Source organism: Macrotis lagotis, chromosome 5 (genome assembly GCF_037893015.1).
Source record: "Macrotis lagotis isolate mMagLag1 chromosome 5, bilby.v1.9.chrom.fasta, whole genome shotgun sequence".
NCBI classification, from domain to species: domain Eukaryota; kingdom Metazoa; phylum Chordata; class Mammalia; order Peramelemorphia; family Peramelidae; genus Macrotis; species Macrotis lagotis.
In genome coordinates this window covers 5,918,933-5,936,065 of record NC_133662.1, presented here as the reverse complement: position 1 = coordinate 5,936,065, position 17,133 = coordinate 5,918,933, and the positions used below count along the sequence as shown (strand labels likewise).

Sequence of the window (17,133 nt, the reverse complement as noted above, 5' to 3'; positions counted from 1 at the left end):
AGCAGATAGAGTGCCAGGTCTGAAGTCAGGAAGATCTGATTTCAAAACACACCTCAGACACTAACAAGCTGTGTGACACTGGGCAAGTCGCTTCACCTGTGTTTGCCCCAATTTTCTTATCTGTAACATGAAGATGATAATACCTCCTGCCTCCCTGTGTTGTAGTGAGAAGAAAAATGTACAGTGGCTGGCAATATTTATTATTATCATATATTATATTGTCATATGCTGTATATATTATATGTTATTATTGTGAAAGTGAAAGGTGAAAAATGCTGTCTCCATCCAGATAAAGAGCTGGCAGACTCTGGAAGCAGGCGAAGCCTACTTACTGTTTTCGCGTTTGTGTGTGTGTTTTGTGGCTTTTCCCTTTTGTTCTCTTTCTTTCACAACATGAGTAAAGTGGAAATATTTAACATGATTACATATGCATAACTATATGATTGCTTGCCGTCTTGGGAAAGGAGGGAGAAAAACTTTCAAACATTCAAATTTCAAAATCTTCTTAAAAAATGAATGCGGGGTGGGGAGAAGGAAAATGAAAAGATTGGGATTAGAAGACTATCATCCCAAACTTTTCATTTTCCTTTCCCCCCCACATTCATTTTTTTTTATGATTTTGAAATTTGAATGTTTGAAAGACTACCAAGAACGGCTCTAATGTCCTCAGGGACATCACAACGCCCACCCATTACCTAGCCTAATTTATTTGCTTTAGGGAGGCGGTTTAGGATAGTGGCCCCCCCCCCCCGGGGCCTAAATAGCCCGGCGGTGGAGAGCTGCTTTCCTGGCCTTGACCTTGGACAAGTCGCTTCCCTCTCGGCCCCCGTAGGCAGCCGAGGCGGGCTGCACCACAGGGAGCCATCCACACCCGGAGAGCCCGAGGCTACTAAAACAGATTTGTTCCACAAATAGTCGCTGCTACAACAGTCGCGCGTCACGCCCCGCCCCTGGCCGGGGACGTCTTTACTACTTCCGCCTTTTGGCCCGTCCGCGGCGCTGCCCTAGATCTGCGCATGCGTCTCACGGGCGGGGCCGCGAGCGGGAGAGAGTGAGAAGGGCCCTGGGCAAGCCGAGCTTCGGTTTACCAGGACCTTGTAGGGAGAGCGGAAGCGGCCGGGGAGACGCTGCGATTGGTCCGGAGCTAGAGGCGGGGTCTGTGATTGGCCACAAGCTGCTGGTGGGGTTTGGTTGGCTGAGGAGTCGCAGATTTGAATTTAAAAGGGTCGGGTGGCGCGGGCTGTCGCGAACCGTGCGGAAGGATGGGCCTTGGCAGGGACGCTTGGGCTCCCGGAATGTGCGCTGCCGAGTGGTAGGAGGCGGATTCTTCTCCATCCCGCCGCGCCCCCCTGCCCGGCCTGCCCGCCTGCCCTTCTCCCGCGCTGGGGCTCGGCGGAACCGGAGCTGGTGAGTGAATGAGTCCGCGACTCGCGATGCCCACCCCGGCAGCGTGGGGTGTCCACGGCGCGCTCTCGGGGGCTCTCCCCGCGGGCCTGCCTGGCAAGGCAGCCCCTTCCTCTGGTCCCCCTCCGGCCGAGACCCTCCGAGATCCTGTGTGTCTGCAGGGGCGCGGCCCCCACCTGGCCCAAATGTCTATGCATGTGTGTTGGGGGGGGTCTCAGCTGTCTCGAGGGGGATCGCATCCCCCATGACGTGTGTGTGCGTGGATGGATGGATGTTCGCCCGGTGTCCTGGGTAGAAAGGGAAAATCTATCTTTTTCTTCCCCCTCCAAGCTCACTTTTCATTTAGGAAAAGAAAAGCTGAAAATGAAATCGGTGAAGAAATGATTCTTTTAAATTAAAAAATCTGCAGGGCGTGTGCTGGGGTGGCTTTCTTTGTCTCCGAGCGTTGCACGGGGCTGTCTCGTTACAGTAGGCGCTTGATAAATTCTTCTGGATTTCACTTGTAAATTCAGGCCTTGCTTTCCTGCTGCCGCCCGGCGACTTGAGGCAGGTCCTTAAGTCTCTCCGGGCTCCAGAACTGGACCAGATGGCACCTCACTCCAGAAACTGGATCCCAGAAATAGAACTGCAAGAGCCCTCACAGTTTGTCTAGGTTCTCATTTTACAAATGAGAGGTTAAGTAACTTGTCTGAGCCCTACAGGTGGCAATTAACTTGGTCAGGATAGGAACCCAGGTGTTCTGGCTCCTAATCCAGCCCTCCCTTTCCTTTTCCTCCGACTCGGAATGGGGGATGGGGGAGAGGGGGGAGCTGTTAATATATACATACATATACTTACCAGACCAGGGCCAATACAACTAAGTACAACACAACTCAGGTTTCAACCAATGGGGGTTCATTTGTGTTGTGGAGAAGATGGGGTGGTAGGTACATGATGGAAACCAAGGTGTCTAACTTTCCATCCATTGGAGAAATCCCTAACATTTTCCAAAGTCTGTTTTTAACTATGACAGTACATTTCATTGAAGTATAGCTTTGTTTTCAGTTTGGTCTGCCTCCCCTATAATTTTTTGCAAGGAATTTCTTCCTCTTTCTCTATAATCAACCTTTACTATGTTTGAAAACTATTGTATCTCCTCATCAATTTACTTCAACTGGAACTCATAGAATATGATTTCAAGACTTCTTAAGATTCTGGTTCTCCTAGTTTTTAATAACCCTGGCAAATAACAAGTAAGATATGTACTATCTGTTAGAGGCCCTAACTTAAGTACAATTGGTTGTCATTGCATATTTATAATTGGAAGAATAAGTTTTTTAAAAGATTAACTCTATAATTCCTTCAATAAAATATCATTTCTATTAGAGATTTTATCATCTACAAAGTACTTTAACACATATGCAAAATAAATCTCTTTAGTATTCAGTTTAAATTTGGGCTGTATTGAAACCTTCATACACACACACACACACACACACACACACAAACATTCCTTTGGAGTAATGGGAGAGGTTTTGAATCCAGAAGCAAGCTGGATGATTTGGAGAAGTCAACTATGTATGAATTACAAATTTGTTCCAGTTAAATTTGCACAAAGAAATTGATTGTGTTCTTTTTTTTGAGAAGGTGGTTTGTCTTTTCTCTTTTAATTGTCATGTGGGAATCTTGCCCTGTCTTCTTTTCCCCAACCAATGGTCCCTTCTCCATGAGTACTGAATCAAGAAAGGGACCAACCAAATGACATATATGTAAATTCATTATAACACATTATACTGGTAAGTTAACCTTCCCAATATATTCTTTGGTAAATATTGGCTTCTACTCAAAAACCTTTAATAGATTACTTTGTCTTCAAACAAAAGGGGTAAAGACAATTAAGAGAAATGTTAGACAATGAAGAAATAAAAATGTGGGGTGGCAAGAAGCTCAGGAGGTCTGAATAGCTTCCCTTTTCTTACAGAAGTTAGCACTGATGGAAAAGGGAAACATGGAATTGAAGGTGCCCCCAAGCAAGACCTCATCTTCCCAATTGCCTGTGCTAGGCCGTGGTACAAAGAGAAGACTAGATAAAGAGAATGCCCCTGAGCCAGAGAAGGTGAGAATGAGAAGGGTATTCATTTTTTTTTTAATTTTTAGTTCCAGTTTTTCTCTCTGCCCCCATCTCCTCCTTTCCTGAGACAGTAAAATAAATAATTTGATGTAGTTATACATTAAAGCTTTCCTTTCCCTTTCCTCAGAAACGGATTAGAGGTCCTGCAACAGCAGTGACTATCGCCGTCTCTCGTCCCAGGGTCCCTCCTATGGCCACTGTGCCCAGGACAAAAAAACAGGAAGCAGGTAAATAAACACATGTAGGTTTGATAAATGGCAAATGACATGGTCAGAGTGATTCTGTCTTAGGTTACATGTGAGGTAGAAGATGAAGAGATCTGAGAGAAATGAGTACATTATCTCTTTTTTTTAATGTTATTTCATTTTATTTTTTCCTAATACACAAAAGCAGATAGTTTGCAACATTCATCTTTTTGTAAGTACTTGAGTTCCACATTTTCCTGCTACCCTCCTTTCCCCTCCCTCTTCCCCATGCCATCAAATAATCCAATGACAGGTTATAGATGTACAATCATGTTTAACATATTTCCATTTTAGTCATGTTGTGAAAGAAGAATCATATCTAAAAGGGGAAAAAAATGAAAGAAAAAACTTAAAATAAGTTTTAAAAAATGAAAATAGTATGCTCAGTGTACATTCAAACTCCATAGTTTTTCTCTGGATCTGGATGATATTTTCTAACACAAGTCTTTTAGAATTATCCTTGACCCCTGAACTGCTGAGGGAAGCTAAATCCATCATAGTTGATCATCTCAATGTTACTATTAATGTGTACAATGTTCTCCTGGTTCGATTTACTTTTCTGAAATTAGCTCCTCAAGATTTACAGAACAGTATACTCCATCACCATCATATACCACAATTTGTCCAGCCATTCCTTATTTGATGGGTATCCCTTCCATTTTCAGTTCTTTGTCACTGCAAAAAGAGCTGCTATAAATACTTTTGTACTCCTGGATCTGTTTCCTTATTTTATGTTCTCTCTGGGACACAGAACTGAGAGTGGTATTGCTGGATCAAAGGGTATGCACAGTTTTATTGTCCTTTGTTCTCCAGAATAGTTGGGTAAGTTCACAACTCCACCAGCAATGCATTAAATGCTCCAGTTTTCCCATATCTCCTCCAACAATTTTATCAGTTGAGCCAATGTGATAGGTGTGAGCTGGTACCTCAGAGTTGTTTTAGTTTGCTCTTCTCTAATTAATAGTGATTCAGATAGTTTTTCATAGGACTGACTGTTTTCCTTTGACCATTTATCATTTGGCGAATAACTGTATTCTTTATAAATTTAATCTAGTTTTCTGTATGTTTTAGAAATGAGTCCTTTATCAGAAAACTAGCTGTGAAAATTATTTCCCAGCTTTCTGTGTTCTTTCTAATCTTGGTTGCATTGATGTATTTATGTAAAGCCTTTTAATTTAATGTAATCAAAATTACCCATTTTTACATTTTATGTTTCCTACCTCTTCTTTGATCACAAACTCCTTCCCTTTCCATGGATTCGACAGATAAACTATTCCTTGTCCAAATTTGGTTATAGTATCTCCCTATATGTCTAAATTAGGGTATACTATCTCTTCAGAACATGAAGTCAACCCTGGGCTGCCTCCCATATTCTTTCCCAACAGTATACAAACTGTCCTGAGGATATTCCCTATCATCCTCTTCCTTATTTCCTCGCAGCACAGAAAGCTCCCCTGAAATCTGGACCCTGGCATACTACAGCTACCACCACAGGTGAGTAGGCATTACCAATCATCTCAGGGAGAAGAACATAAGTCGGAATGGAAAGAATGATGAAAGTATTTAGCCGCCTTAGATTCTGGGCTTGATTTCTGTAGCTTATAACTTAGGTGAATTTAGGCAAGGTACTTAATTCTCTACTAGTCCTTGGTTTTCTCTGAAAAATGGAGTGAATCACACCAGTCATCAGATGGCCAAGTAAGGCTGAGTGAAGCTGAAATTATATCATTTTTTATATTTGTACAGATGTGAAGAGTAGGAAGCCAATCTCTGCCATCTCTGCACCAAAATCTGGTACGTCACTGATCTCAGGTTAGGGAATGAAGGAAATAATTTGTACTGAGTACTCTTCTAAAACTTAGCCCATCTGTCTTCCCTGTGACACAAGGAATGGGAGGGAATAGTGCTTGTTACTCATCAAAAGTAAGAGAATGGAGCTAAAGTTTTCATTCACCTTGCTCCTCTTTCTCATTCCTAGTATCAGCAGCATCCCCTACAACAGCGAGGAAAGGATCCAGCAAGCGACCAGCCTGGGATGTGAAGGGACAGCTTTGTGACTTACGCAAGGAGTTCAGTGCCTGCCAGGCACGGACTGAAGTTCTTACCAAGGAGAATCAGGAACTAAGGAGCCAGTTTGGGCAAGCTGAGCAACAAGTCAAATCTCTGGAGGCTGAGAACAAGGTGTTGATGGGAGAGCTGACTAAGGCTCAGGCCCAAGCTAAGCAAGACCAGTTAGAGCTGGTGAGGCTGGGTGCCCGGGTCCAAGAACTGGAGGAACATCTGCATACTCAGGAAGGCCTAGTTCAGTCAATGCAAGAAGAGAGGTTACAGTTGCGAGAGGAGCGAAGGGACCTGGCTGCTCGACTAGATGTGCAGGAGGTGAGTGACAATTGGGTAGAGAATAACACCATCCTGTCTGCATTCACGAGTTCTTGTTGACCTTTTCCTGGGGATGTTTGACTTCTTCCCTTTTATTTGTGACTTGGAATGTACCCTGTCTCCTCAGTTTTGAATCTGCATCTTTCAAGGAATTTCTGTGTACAATTTCCCTTGCCTGATGTAATTTCTTCAACTCGGTTTTGATTTCATTGTCTCTCCTGTTTTTTACCATGTGTAATTTTCTCATCTTTCTTCCAGTCTACCTATATCTCCTTTCCTGGTGTGCCTTACTCATTTTTATTCCTCCTTCTGCATCTCTTCCTTATCCTAATCTCCATTTTTATTTCCTCCCCAGCAGTTACTCTGTATTCTGTCACACTGGCCTGCCTTGACACTTTCCTCCATACTTCTGTGACCCCTCTTCCCTCTCTTTCCCATCCATGCCAGGCACAACTCCAAGAGTCAGTGGCAGCTCTGGCCAAGAGTCAAGCTGATAGCACAGCCCAGGCAGCCTTATTAGCTGAGAGGACAGAACATCTGCACAGTCTTGAGATGGAGCGGCGGTATCTGCATAACCAACTGCAAGAGCTCAAGGGTAACATCCGCGTCTTTTGCCGAGTCCGCCCTGCCCTACCTGGAGAGTCCACACCACCGCCCGGCCTCATCCTTTTTCCTCCGGGGCCTAATGGGGCCTCTGAACCTTCTACTCGACTCAGCCTTACTCGGCCATGTGATGACCGGTGTAGCATTATAGGAGGGCTACCGGGTCCTCCAGTCCGATATGACTTCTCCTTTGACCGAGTGTTCCTACCAGGAAGCCGACAGAGCGAGGTGTTTGAAGAAGTCTCCCTGCTTGTACAGTCAGCCCTGGATGGTTACCCTGTGTGCATCTTTGCTTATGGCCAGACAGGCAGTGGCAAGACATTTACCATGGAAGGAGGTCCAGGGGGAGACCCTCAAGTTGAGGGACTGATCCCACGAGCTGTAAGGCATCTGTTTTCAGTAGCCAAGAAGCTGGAGGCCCAAGGCTGGAGCTACACCTTTGTGGCTAGCTATGTGGAGATCTACAATGAAACCATCAGGGACCTATTGGCCTGTGTGAGTGGGGCCCAAAAGTGCCAGGGGATGGAGTATGAGATTCGACTGGCTGGCCCTGGAAGTAAGGAGCTTATTGTCACCAATGCACAATATGTCCCCGTTTCCTGCGAAGAGGAGGTAGGGATTGAGGTAGACAGATGGGGATAAGAATGAGGAACAAGAGAGGAAACTGGGAAATAGGGAGATGAAGTTGGGGTGGGAGTGGATGGGGACATGGAAAAGATTTGAGGTTGTGGGAAGTTGTCAGATTAGGTTGAGATATTGGGATTGTGGGAAGTTTGTTCCATAGAAATCAAGAGTTGGGGAAAGAGTATGTTTGCTTACTGAAAAGCTGCTGACTGTGACAGTCTTACTCTCTCAATTTAGGTGGAGGCTCTGCTCAATCTGGCTCGTCAGAGTCGGGCAGTGGCTCGAACTGCACAAAATGAACAGTCCTCACGAAGTCATAGTGTGTTCCAGCTGCAGATTTCAGGTAAGCACCTGGGACAGAATTTACACTGTGCAGCCCCTCTCAATCTAGTGGACCTGGCTGGGAGTGAAAGACTGGACCCTGGCTTGTCTACTGGCCCTGCAGACCGAGAACGACTGAAAGAGACCCAGGCCATCAACAGCAGCCTCTCTACTCTGGGCCTTGTTATCATGGCCCTGAGTAATAAGGTAGGGACGAGGGAGATCACAGTTGAGCCATTTGTTCTGAAATTTTAAAGTGCTCACTTATCCCTTTTTAATGCTACCTCCACCCCACACACATTCTAGGAACCACATGTGCCGTACCGGAACAGCAAGCTGACATACCTGCTACAGAATTCTCTGAGGGGCAGTGCCAAGATGTGAGTTGACTGGGGACTAATGGGAATAGCAACCGATAGACCAGGTTGTTAATGATGGAAGAGACCTAAAGGCTGGCTGTGGACAACAGGTTTGGACAAGGGAGGGATAAATGCCTTAGGTATGGTGCCTTTGTGCTGAACTCCCATCTCCTATCTAGGCTTATGTTTGTGAATATCTCTCCGTTGGAAGAAAACTTCTCAGAGTCCCTCAACTCATTGAGATTTGCCTCCAAGGTGTGTATCCCCCCCCCACATAGGACCATAGGACGCCCCAGTTTGTTTGGCTTTGACTTCTGTCCTATCAGTTCTTAGCTCTTTGAAGGGACACTGGACTTTTCCGTGTTGCCTCTCAGGGATCATCATAGCTCTCCTCTTTCCCCAGAGGGAGGGTATCTGGATATATTGACCGTAACCCAAGCTTAGGCACTTGCTTTCAGATTTCCTTTGAAGAATTCTAGAAGGACTGTATCCATCCCAAAGAAATTGTTTTGGTGTTGACATAAGGCATCTCTTCTTTTCCCCTTCCAGGTAAACCAGTGTGTTATTGGTACTGCAAGGGCCAACAAGAAATAGGACCAGTCTTTGTGTTTTGTGCGTGTAGTTTTTATGTACTTGTGACTATACTCCTAAAACTAGATTAATATAACCAGAAATAACAAAATAAAGTTATCTTAGCACCTGCTGTCAAAAGTAATTTGGCGTTGGTTACTTTTGTTGAATTGCGCCCCCTCCACCAGGGGTGGAAAACACGGCAGAGACCGCCCCGCTTTCAGGGGAAGGCTTCCGCCAGTCGGTGTGGGGGGAGTCCCGCTCTCTGCCGGGCCTGGCGCGCGGTTCCGGAGGTCTCCGCCGGCCCGCTCCCGCCGCGGCGCCCCGTTCAAACGGCGCGGCCCCGCCCCGCCTCCCTGTCATTGGCTCTGGCGGCGCCCTGCGGCCGTGCCCTGCGGCCGTGCCCTCCTCCCGCGCGGCCCCGGCCTCGGGGAGGAGAGCGAGGGGGCGCTGCGGCGCCGCGGGGGGGAGGTGCGTCCGCGCATGCGCTTCGGCCGGAGCGGCGGAGGTGGGCGGGGCCGGGGCCGGGGCCGCGGGGATGCCCGGGCGGGGGCGGGGCAGGGCCGCGGGGGGGGGGGGGGCGGGGCGGGGCCGCGCCGGAGCCGGGGCTCCCCTCTGCCGGGGCGGGCCGGGGCGGCTCGGAGGGCCCGGGCGGGGGGCGCGCGCCCAGCCCCCGCCCCCCGCGCGGCGCCCCGGGCGGCCTAGGGGCGCGGGGAGGTGTTCCCGCCCTCCCGGCTCCGCCCCCCGCCCAGCCTCCCCGCCCCTCCTCCCGCCGCCGCCGCCGCCGCCGCCGCCGCTTTGGCTGCTGCGTCACACGCCCCAGAGCAGCCGGGACCGAGGGGCTGGGCCGGGGCCCCCGCCGGTGCGCCCCCTCCCCTGCACCCGCGGCCCCGCGCCTCCCCCTCCGCAGCTCCCCGGCGGCCGCGGCTGTCACCGGTAAGGAGGCGGCGGGGAGGGCGGGGGGCGGCGGGGGCCCAGGCCGGGGCCCCACCAGGGGACAGGCGTTGGCTCCGGGGAAGGGGCCTCCTCCGGCCCGCTGCCCCCCGCAGCCCCCCCAGCCCCATGCATGCGGAGACCCCCCCCTTTCCGAAGGGGCCTGCCCCGTGTCACCTCCGGGCTCGCCCCATCGCAGGGAGTCGAGCTTGGGACCGGGACACGCCCCCCTTCCTAGGTACCCGGGAAGTTATCCGCCCTGTCACCCACCCCCATCCCGGGCTAGAGAACCCCGGATTGTGGGGGACTCAGGAGAACCCAGGAATATTCTTCGGAATGGACTGGAGCGACATCTGAGGACTCCCCCCCCCCCAAAAAAAAACCAGGTTGTCTGAACTCTTGACATCTCTGGACAGAAATTCCAAGGTGAATCCAGCCAGGACGAGGGGGGCCTAGGGACGGAGGGGAGGCCGCTCTGTCTCCACTCCATCATCCTCTCAGAATCCTTGAACCAAGAGAAGCTCCCAGGGACAGCCAGTCCCTGGGAAAATCTTGGGGGTGAAGACTATACAATCAGGTGCCCGAGCTCCCTCTCCCTAAGGCCCGGGGCTGGGTAGAGGGAACTGAAAGAGAAGAGCCGGAGGTCTTGTGATGTTAAACTGGGGGGCTGCAGTGAGAAAGCTACAATCTTGACTATTTGAGTCCCCTTAGGGGCGGTAAGCAGAGAGATGGATGCTATTGGGGGCGGGGGAAGGTAACTCTTCCCCACCTTGTCTTGCCAGGCTCCCAAGGATGCAATGGCGCAGCCCTCCCGGCTGAGCCGCTCCGCTGCCCTCCAACCCTGGGAGCCCACTCCCCCAGTCCCTTCCCCAGGTACCAGACCCCGGCTTTGGGAGGGGCAAGATGTTCTGGCCAGATGGACTGATGGATTACTTTACCTGGGAACTATCAAGAAGGTGAGAGATCCAAACCTCAACCCCAATTTTTTTTCTACATCATGAACTTTAGCATTCCCTTTCCATCCTCTTGACATAGATGAACTCTGTCTCTCTCTCAGCATTCACCCCCTTTTCCATCTCCTAGGTGGATAGTGCTCGGGAGGTCTGTTTAGTGCAGTTTGAAGATGATTCCCAGTTTCTGGTTCTATGGAAAGACATTAGTCCAGGTGAGAAGCAAAATGAAGCAGAGACTGGGGACCAGAAGCTTATCTCTTCCACATAATGGGGCCAAAACCTCAAAGTCCTTATCTCTATTTCTGTTCCATTAGCTGCCCTCCCTGGAGAAGAACTCCTATGCTGTGTCTGTCGATCTGAGTCTGTGGTCCCTGGAAACCGGCTGGTCAGCTGTGAGAAATGTCGACATGGTGAGGAATGATATTTAACCTCTTCCAGTCTATTGGGGCACTCATTTCCTCTCCATATTTTCCCTTTCCCCTTTTTCTATCTCTGTAATCCTGAATCTCTTCCCCCTAGTCATTCTTCCCAATACTTCACCCTCAGCACTCCATGATCCCTCTTTTCGCCCCTCAGCATATCACCAAGATTGCCACATTCCAAGAGCCCCTGCCCCTGGAGAAGGAGATGGCCCATCCCCTTGGGTCTGCAGGCAGTGTGTCTTTGCTATCGCCACCAAGGTACAGAGATCATTCCTCTCAATGATAGATACCACTGACCCCTCACTGTATATACATTGACTTCCCAAGCTGTGACTAACTCTTCTTTCATCACCTCCAAACTATTTCAATGTGTCTGTCCCTGCAGAGGGGAGGTGCTCTGAAGAAGGGTCCTTATGCACGGGCAATGCTGGGGATGAAGCTGTCTCTGCCATATGGGCTGAAGGGACTGGACTGGGATGCAGGACACCTGAGCAACCGGCAGCAGAGCTACTGTTACTGCGGGGGCCCTGGGGAGTGAGTCATGGAAAGGAATGGGGAGGGCTTCTGAAAGGGACTGATCAGCCAGTGAGTTAAGGTGGGTGCTAAGGAGAGACTTTGGGAAAGGGAACTTAGTTGCAGTGATGGAAATTTTGGTAGGTGATAGGGTCATGGAGGCAGAGCAGCTGCAGGCCTCACCAGGTACTCTCTCTCTCTTTCTCTCAGGTGGAATCTAAAGATGCTACAATGTCGGAGTTGTCTCCAGTGGTTTCATGAGGCCTGCACTCAGTGTCTGAGCAAACCCCTCTTGTATGGGGACAGGTGAGTTGCAGGACACAGCGGGATGGGGAAGGGTGAGCTGTGGAGCAAAGAGGGAGAAAGGGAGCTAATTTTTTAAATGTTCGTCCATGATCCAGGCTAATCTCTCCCCCACCCTTGTTTCCCTTGGCCTAATCTCCTTTCCATTCCCCTTTCTATCAACTGCTCATTTCCAGGTTCTATGAGTTTGAGTGTTGTGTCTGCCGTGGGGGACCTGAAAGTGTCAAGAGACTTCAGCTTCGATGGTGAGCTAGATCAGGGGTATTCTCTGAGACTTTCTATTGCCAACCTTTCTGTCAACCAATTCATCATCAAATGATTCATCCTGGCCACGTTCTGACCTTAAGGCTGGAGATGCAAAAGTCCCTGCCTTCAAGAAGCTCATAGTCCAATGGGGGAGACAACCAACTATGGATGAACCAGATGAAGGCAGGAGAAATTGGAAATTATCTTAGGGAAGACAATAGCATTAAAAGGACACCAAAATGGCATTTATTCCTCATACCCACATAACTGCGCTCCTATGTTTTTTTCTCTAGGGTGGATGTTGCACATCTTGTCCTCTATCACCTCAGTGTTTGCTGTAAGAAGAAATATTTTGACTTTGACCGAGAGATCCTGCCATTCACTTCAGAGAACTGGGACAGCTTGCTTCTGGGAGAGGTAGGGAGTGCTATTTGAATGGAACAAGGGGGAAGAAATGCTGGGAGAGATTTGTTACAGCTGTTAACCTGCTACCTCCTCCTCCAGCTCTCAGACACCCCTAAGGGAGAGCGGTCCTCTCAACTACTTTCTGCTCTCAACAGCCACAAGGACCGGTAAGTTTGGGGTGAGGTTGTGCATCTTTGGTAGGCAGAAGAATGAGATAGAGGTATGGGGTAATCAGAGCCTGAGGAGAAACAAATGGACAGAAGTGGCATCTCTGGAGTGGGCAGGCTATTTTGTCCTAGTTCTATCTCACTGCTATTTTCCCTTCACTCCTAGGTTTATCTCTGGGAAAGAGATAAAGAAAAGGAAATGTCTGTTTGGGCTTCATGCTCGGACTCCTCCCCCTGTGGAGCCCCACACTGGAGATGGAGCACATACCAGGTCACTGGCCCAGGGGGGATGGGGACCACTTTCTGGGATTTATCTTGGGAAAGTATACCTCTGGGGGTGTTCAGAAGGGGGCTGGGGGGGTAAGAAGGCCTCTTACAGCTTCCCTTCAGGGCAGGGCCCGGGGGTGGGGGTCTCACGCCCCCTGGGGAAGCGTCGTCGACTGGAACCAGAGCCTCGGAAGAAGAAACTATCAAAGGGAAAGGAAGAAGAGCTGGGGGAACCCCAGGAGGGCCAGGATCAGCCCGAGCCCAGGGAGCAGAGGGAGCGGGCACGTCTTCGGAAGGCGCTGCAGGTAAAAGGAATGTGGGAAAGCAATTAGGGAAGAGGTAGCAGTAAGAGCTAGATTTAGATCAGGATTTGAACTTGGACTCAAACCATGCTTCTGTGATCTTCAGCGTCCTTTGCTATCAGATTAGGATAAGAGTTTCAGTACCTCCAGGGTGTAGTTATCCTTATTAAAGGAGATACAGAAAATTATTGAAAATATGCCAAAACATGTCAGTTATTATTAATAAAAAAAAGTTAAGTGAATATGTGAGGGTCTTGATACCCTTCTAAGAACACTTTTCTCCCTACCCAACCCCCCCAACCCTTTTCCAGGCTTCAGTGTCTCCACCTCCCCCCAGCCCTAACCAGAGCTACCAGGGCAGCAGTGGCTACAATTTCCGGCCCACGGATGCCCGCTGCCTGCCCAGGTGAGTCTTCCCTCTTCCCCAATTACAACTCCCTGGAATCTTACCCAAGCACACACCATTCCCATCACCCCATAGATATCCAAGGGAGACTTTCAGCAACTCCCTCACCTATCCTTATTGGTTGGGAGGAGGGCAGTGTTGGGGCTGTCTTCCCTTTGAATTTTTACTCTGCTATGGGGAGGTGGGTGACATCCTATCCAAGTGACCCCACCCCAAACAACTCCAGCAGCCCCATCCGGATGTTCGCCTCCTTCCACCCCTCGGCCAGCACTGCAGGAACCCCTGGGGATGGAGACCCCCCAGACAGGTGAGGACCCCCCCATGTGCTTGTGATTCCTCCTTTCCTCAAATTCTCTAGTGTCTTCCCTTTTTTCTTCCTATATATACTTTAATCTATAAATATATACATATATATATATATAAAATACATGCACACACACCTATGATTCCCATAGTTTTTCTCTGTGAAAAAAATTTTTTGTTCCAAATAGGATAAATTTATTTTTACCCTTTTTTCATAGGTCACCCCTGGACCTTCAAATTGCTGGTTTCCCTTCGGATTCCCCAAGGAGTGTTCCACACTCACCGTCATCTTCATCCCCAGGCCCTTCCCCTGTTCCTTCCAGAAGATCAGCTCCCCAGGGTCCTTCCCCTCTATGTCGTGGCTTAGCTCCTGGAGCTGGTGTAGGAACCCGGGTAGGGGCTGGGTACCTGTCCAGAGGAGACCCTGTCCGTGTACTGGCTCGGAGAGTTCGACCTGATGGTTCTGTGCAGTACCTTGTGGAATGGGGTGGGGGAGGCATCTTCTAAAAGGAGGAGCAAATCATTTCTCCTCTCCCTAGCCCTTATTCAAGTACATACAACAGGCACTTTCACACCCTGACTTCTGACCTCACCTGCAGCTGGGATGTATCTGGGGGGGGGGGGGGGTTGGTCTGGGGTGGGGCCCTTCCCTATCACCCAGGTTGGAGTCAGGTGGGGAGAGGCCCCTTTCTTCCTCAACCACTTCTCCATGATTCCTGACCCTACAGCCTTTTTCCCATTTCCCGTGATATTTTGTTACAGCTTTTTTTATATTTTTTAAAGGTTATTTAACTCCTTAGGGGAAGGGGAGGGGGATAGAGAATAGGGAAGCCTGAGCTCTGTATGGTTGGAAATAAAAGATAAATATACCCTTCGGAATTTTGAATTATCTTGATAAAGAAGAAAAAAATGAATGGATTGAATTGGGGTTTATTATTATTGTATCCTTCTGTAATAAGGAAAAGAGGCGGCATTCTGAGGATAGAATTTATTAAAGAAAATGAAAGCATGTAGGTAAGTTAGCCTAAGGTATCAGAGTAGGCTCAGAAGTCATCAAAACTGGGTCATCAGTGTGGAGTGGTGCTATCTTTTACCCAGTGAAGGTATGGGAGGTTCCCCTGTTGTACAGGCAATGTAATGACTTCCACCACTTCATATGGGTGAAGAGAACTAGAGGAAAGGGAAAGACCACCAAAGACTTGAGCAGTTATTCCCTCATCCTCCTGAAAATATACCCAGGATTCCTTTCCCACTCCCACCAAAAAAACGAATCCTGATGCCCTCACCGAATATATTCTGTCAAGGATGGTGCCAAGGTAGTCTGAGTCTTCATCATCTGAAAGATGGAGAGGACCAGATTGGGAAACTGGGGATAGGAAGAGCACGAACTAAATTATCAGAAAAAAGCTAGAAAGGGGAAGTCTTACCATCATCACTTCACTATCTTCCTGAATTCTTCCTTTCCATTCATAGCTGAAACACCAAAAGGCTGAGTTATGGGGAGGAGAAGATATGCACTCCCCCTAGGAAATGCCTTCACCCACCTTCCTGACTTACACAGACGTAATTTGAGGTATTAGATTAACACAGGCAGCTAGTCGCTTCTCCACCACAGCCCTGGAAGTAAATGAGGCCCACGTCAGAGCTGACCCTCTTGGCTTCCAGCATCCCCTACCCCAGATGCATTAAGGAGCCCCTCCACCAGCTCCCTCCCCGTGATGTTCTGACGCCCCCCTCCCCCTGCTCACCTGGCGATAATGTTGGCGATCTTGTCACTGGGGCAAGTGACGAACACGACCGAGACGGAGCCTGCGACGTAGTCGGAGTCATGGTGGGTCGAGGTCTCGGGCGGCCGTGAGGCCATGGAGAAGGCTCGGGGGAGCAGCCGAAGACAGGAGGAGGCGGCGAGCAGCCAGTGCATCCACAGGACGGCCAGGAACAAAGCGGTCTGGGGGAGGGGAGGAGCGCGAGGAAAGGGGGGCCCCCCCGCTGCCGGCCCCGAGCCCCTCCCCGCCTCCCGGGGCAGCGCGCCGCGGACCCAAGCTCCTAGGGGCAAGCACAGTCTTGCTTGTTAGGGGAAAGCACTAGGTGGTCGGTTGGGGGCCGGCTGGGATCTTCGGAAGGGGGTGGGGTCGTCACTCACCACTCCGCCGAGGAGCCAGACCAGGGGGCCTCGCCCCACTAACATGTAGCAAAGGTAGGGGCCGGGGGTCAAAGGTCATATCATGGACAGGGAGGAAAATAACCCAGAGCCGGGCACGGGAAAGCCAGAGATCGCGTACCTGTACGGCCACCACGTGATTCCAAAGAGCTCGCCCTCCCCGCACCACGTGACAAAGGAGGCCTCCGCTCACCGTCCTTTCCCCCTCCCAGAGGCCCTGCGTTTGCGATTCACTCCCGCCCCCAAGAAGAGCTAGGCGTGGGGAAGGAAGTGGAAGACTTGGCCAATCAGAAGCCGAGTCCACGGACACGTGCCGTCCCCGCCTCCGCCTCTGAATGACCGTTAAAAATCATTTGTCCAAAAACCAGACATTCATTTTGCGGGCTTCTCTCATCACGTGATGTAGGAGACCGAAGGATGACGGGGACAGTCCAAGGGGAGGGGAAAGGAGGGGCGGGAAGGGAAGGGCTAGATATTGTTCCTAGCCAAAGTAGGACTTCCGCGCGAGGGGGGGCGCTGGCCAATCCAGACACAGCTTCTCCTATCATGTGACGTTAGGGGCAGAAAGCTCCTCCCAGTCGCTGCGTCAGTGCTGGATGGGTGAATGTGGAGCTACCCAGACTGGATTGGAACTTGGTGGCGAAACTTCTCTTTTCGCTAACAGTGAGACTGTCCCGAGGGTAGCAAGATGAGGTCCGAAGCAGTGCGACTAGAATTAGACCTTTCTTTAGAGAGGACTCCAGCATTCCATTCAGTCAGGACCTACCTGGATTTTTAGGGGCTGGGGGCGGCCTCATTTTCCTAATCTGTCCAATGAAAGGGTTAAAATACTTTGTGACCCAACGGGTGACCCAGCATATAAACTCAATCGACTAGTTAATGCTTGCTAGAGAATAATTATTAAACAGACTGGGTGAAATAGATAAATCCAGAGAGAACATGCGGGGAGAAAATGTGAAAACATCGGGAGCTCTGGGGTTTACTGAATTCTACGTGGCTCAAAGGGATGACAAATGAGGTTCACTCTTCCTTCCCAGTAGAGCCAGAATCCCAGTGTCAGTTGAAATGTCAACATTTCAAAGTTCCTGCTTTAAATTGCAAGATAGGAAAAACATGAGACTTGAACCCAAAAGACTT

The 17,133-nt window shown here is 49.7% G+C and overlaps 3 protein-coding genes across 7 annotated transcripts; 2 read left to right on the top strand and 1 right to left on the bottom strand.

The window, feature by feature from the left end:
- Nucleotides 1-1,224: 1,224 nt before the first annotated feature.
- KIFC1 (kinesin family member C1) lies at nt 1,225-8,719 on the top strand. Of its 2 annotated transcripts, none has more exons than XM_074236562.1 (11): nt 1,225-1,407; nt 3,365-3,499; nt 3,642-3,741; nt 5,200-5,253; nt 5,506-5,553; nt 5,738-6,138; nt 6,586-7,236; nt 7,603-7,893; nt 7,993-8,066; nt 8,225-8,300; nt 8,595-8,719. In XM_074236562.1, exons 2-11 carry the CDS (start codon nt 3,377-3,379, stop codon nt 8,637-8,639), a joined length of 1,863 nt encoding a protein of 620 aa, XP_074092663.1. In that variant the 5' UTR covers nt 1,225-1,407; nt 3,365-3,376; the 3' UTR covers nt 8,640-8,719. The 2 variants fall into 2 exon arrangements, with proteins under 2 accessions (XP_074092663.1, XP_074092662.1); XM_074236561.1 differs by having other exon boundaries at nt 6,586-7,353.
- Nucleotides 8,720-9,405: 686 nt separating this feature from the next.
- PHF1 (PHD finger protein 1) lies at nt 9,406-14,834 on the top strand. 4 transcript variants are annotated; one of them, XM_074236556.1, is made up of 15 exons: nt 9,406-9,551; nt 10,331-10,504; nt 10,632-10,713; nt 10,816-10,911; nt 11,078-11,181; nt 11,309-11,457; nt 11,647-11,742; nt 11,916-11,984; nt 12,279-12,402; nt 12,490-12,557; nt 12,724-12,828; nt 12,937-13,129; nt 13,438-13,532; nt 13,759-13,839; nt 14,054-14,825. In XM_074236556.1, exons 2-15 carry the CDS (start codon nt 10,346-10,348, stop codon nt 14,340-14,342), a joined length of 1,710 nt encoding a protein of 569 aa, XP_074092657.1. In that variant the 5' UTR covers nt 9,406-9,551; nt 10,331-10,345; the 3' UTR covers nt 14,343-14,825. The 4 variants fall into 4 exon arrangements, with proteins under 4 accessions (XP_074092657.1, XP_074092658.1, XP_074092659.1 ...); XM_074236557.1 differs by lacking the exon at nt 9,406-9,551 and adding an exon at nt 9,709-9,974 and having other exon boundaries at nt 14,054-14,826; XM_074236558.1 differs by lacking the exon at nt 9,406-9,551 and having other exon boundaries at nt 9,709-10,504; nt 13,762-13,839; nt 14,054-14,833.
- Nucleotides 14,809-16,111, bottom strand: CUTA (cutA divalent cation tolerance homolog). The gene is made up of 6 exons (XM_074236560.1): nt 15,979-16,111; nt 15,584-15,783; nt 15,393-15,452; nt 15,263-15,308; nt 15,122-15,171; nt 14,809-15,005 (listed from the first exon to the last, which is right to left on the bottom strand). Exons 1-6 carry the CDS (start codon nt 16,021-16,023, stop codon nt 14,903-14,905), a joined length of 504 nt encoding a protein of 167 aa, XP_074092661.1. The 5' UTR covers nt 16,024-16,111; the 3' UTR covers nt 14,809-14,902.
- Nucleotides 16,112-17,133: the final 1,022 nt, after the last annotated feature.

Excerpts from the sequence above, each read along its gene's own strand:
- PHF1 (XM_074236557.1), top strand. The coding sequence starts at position 10,346 with ATGGCGCAGCCCTCCCGGCTGAGCCGCTCCGCTGCCCTCCAACCCTGG. Across the intron at positions 10,505-10,631 it reads ACCTGGGAACTATCAAGAAG|GTGGATAGTGCTCGGGAGGT; the intron begins GTGAGAGATCCA and ends TCCATCTCCTAG. Across the intron at positions 13,533-13,758 it reads GATGCCCGCTGCCTGCCCAG|CAGCCCCATCCGGATGTTCG; the intron begins GTGAGTCTTCCC and ends AAACAACTCCAG.
- KIFC1 (XM_074236561.1), top strand. The coding sequence starts at position 3,377 with ATGGAAAAGGGAAACATGGAATTGAAGGTGCCCCCAAGCAAGACCTCA. Across the intron at positions 5,554-5,737 it reads CATCTCTGCACCAAAATCTG|TATCAGCAGCATCCCCTACA; the intron begins GTACGTCACTGA and ends TCTCATTCCTAG. Across the intron at positions 7,354-7,602 it reads CCGTTTCCTGCGAAGAGGAG|GTGGAGGCTCTGCTCAATCT; the intron begins GTAGGGATTGAG and ends CTCTCAATTTAG.
- CUTA (XM_074236560.1), bottom strand. The coding sequence starts at position 16,023 with ATGTTAGTGGGGCGAGGCCCCCTGGTCTGGCTCCTCGGCGGAGTG. Across the intron at positions 15,453-15,583 it reads ATCGCCAACATTATCGCCAG|GGCTGTGGTGGAGAAGCGAC; the intron begins GTGAGCAGGGGG and ends ATTTACTTCCAG. Across the intron at positions 15,172-15,262 it reads AAGATAGTGAAGTGATGATG|ATGATGAAGACTCAGACTAC; the intron begins GTAAGACTTCCC and ends TCCATCTTTCAG.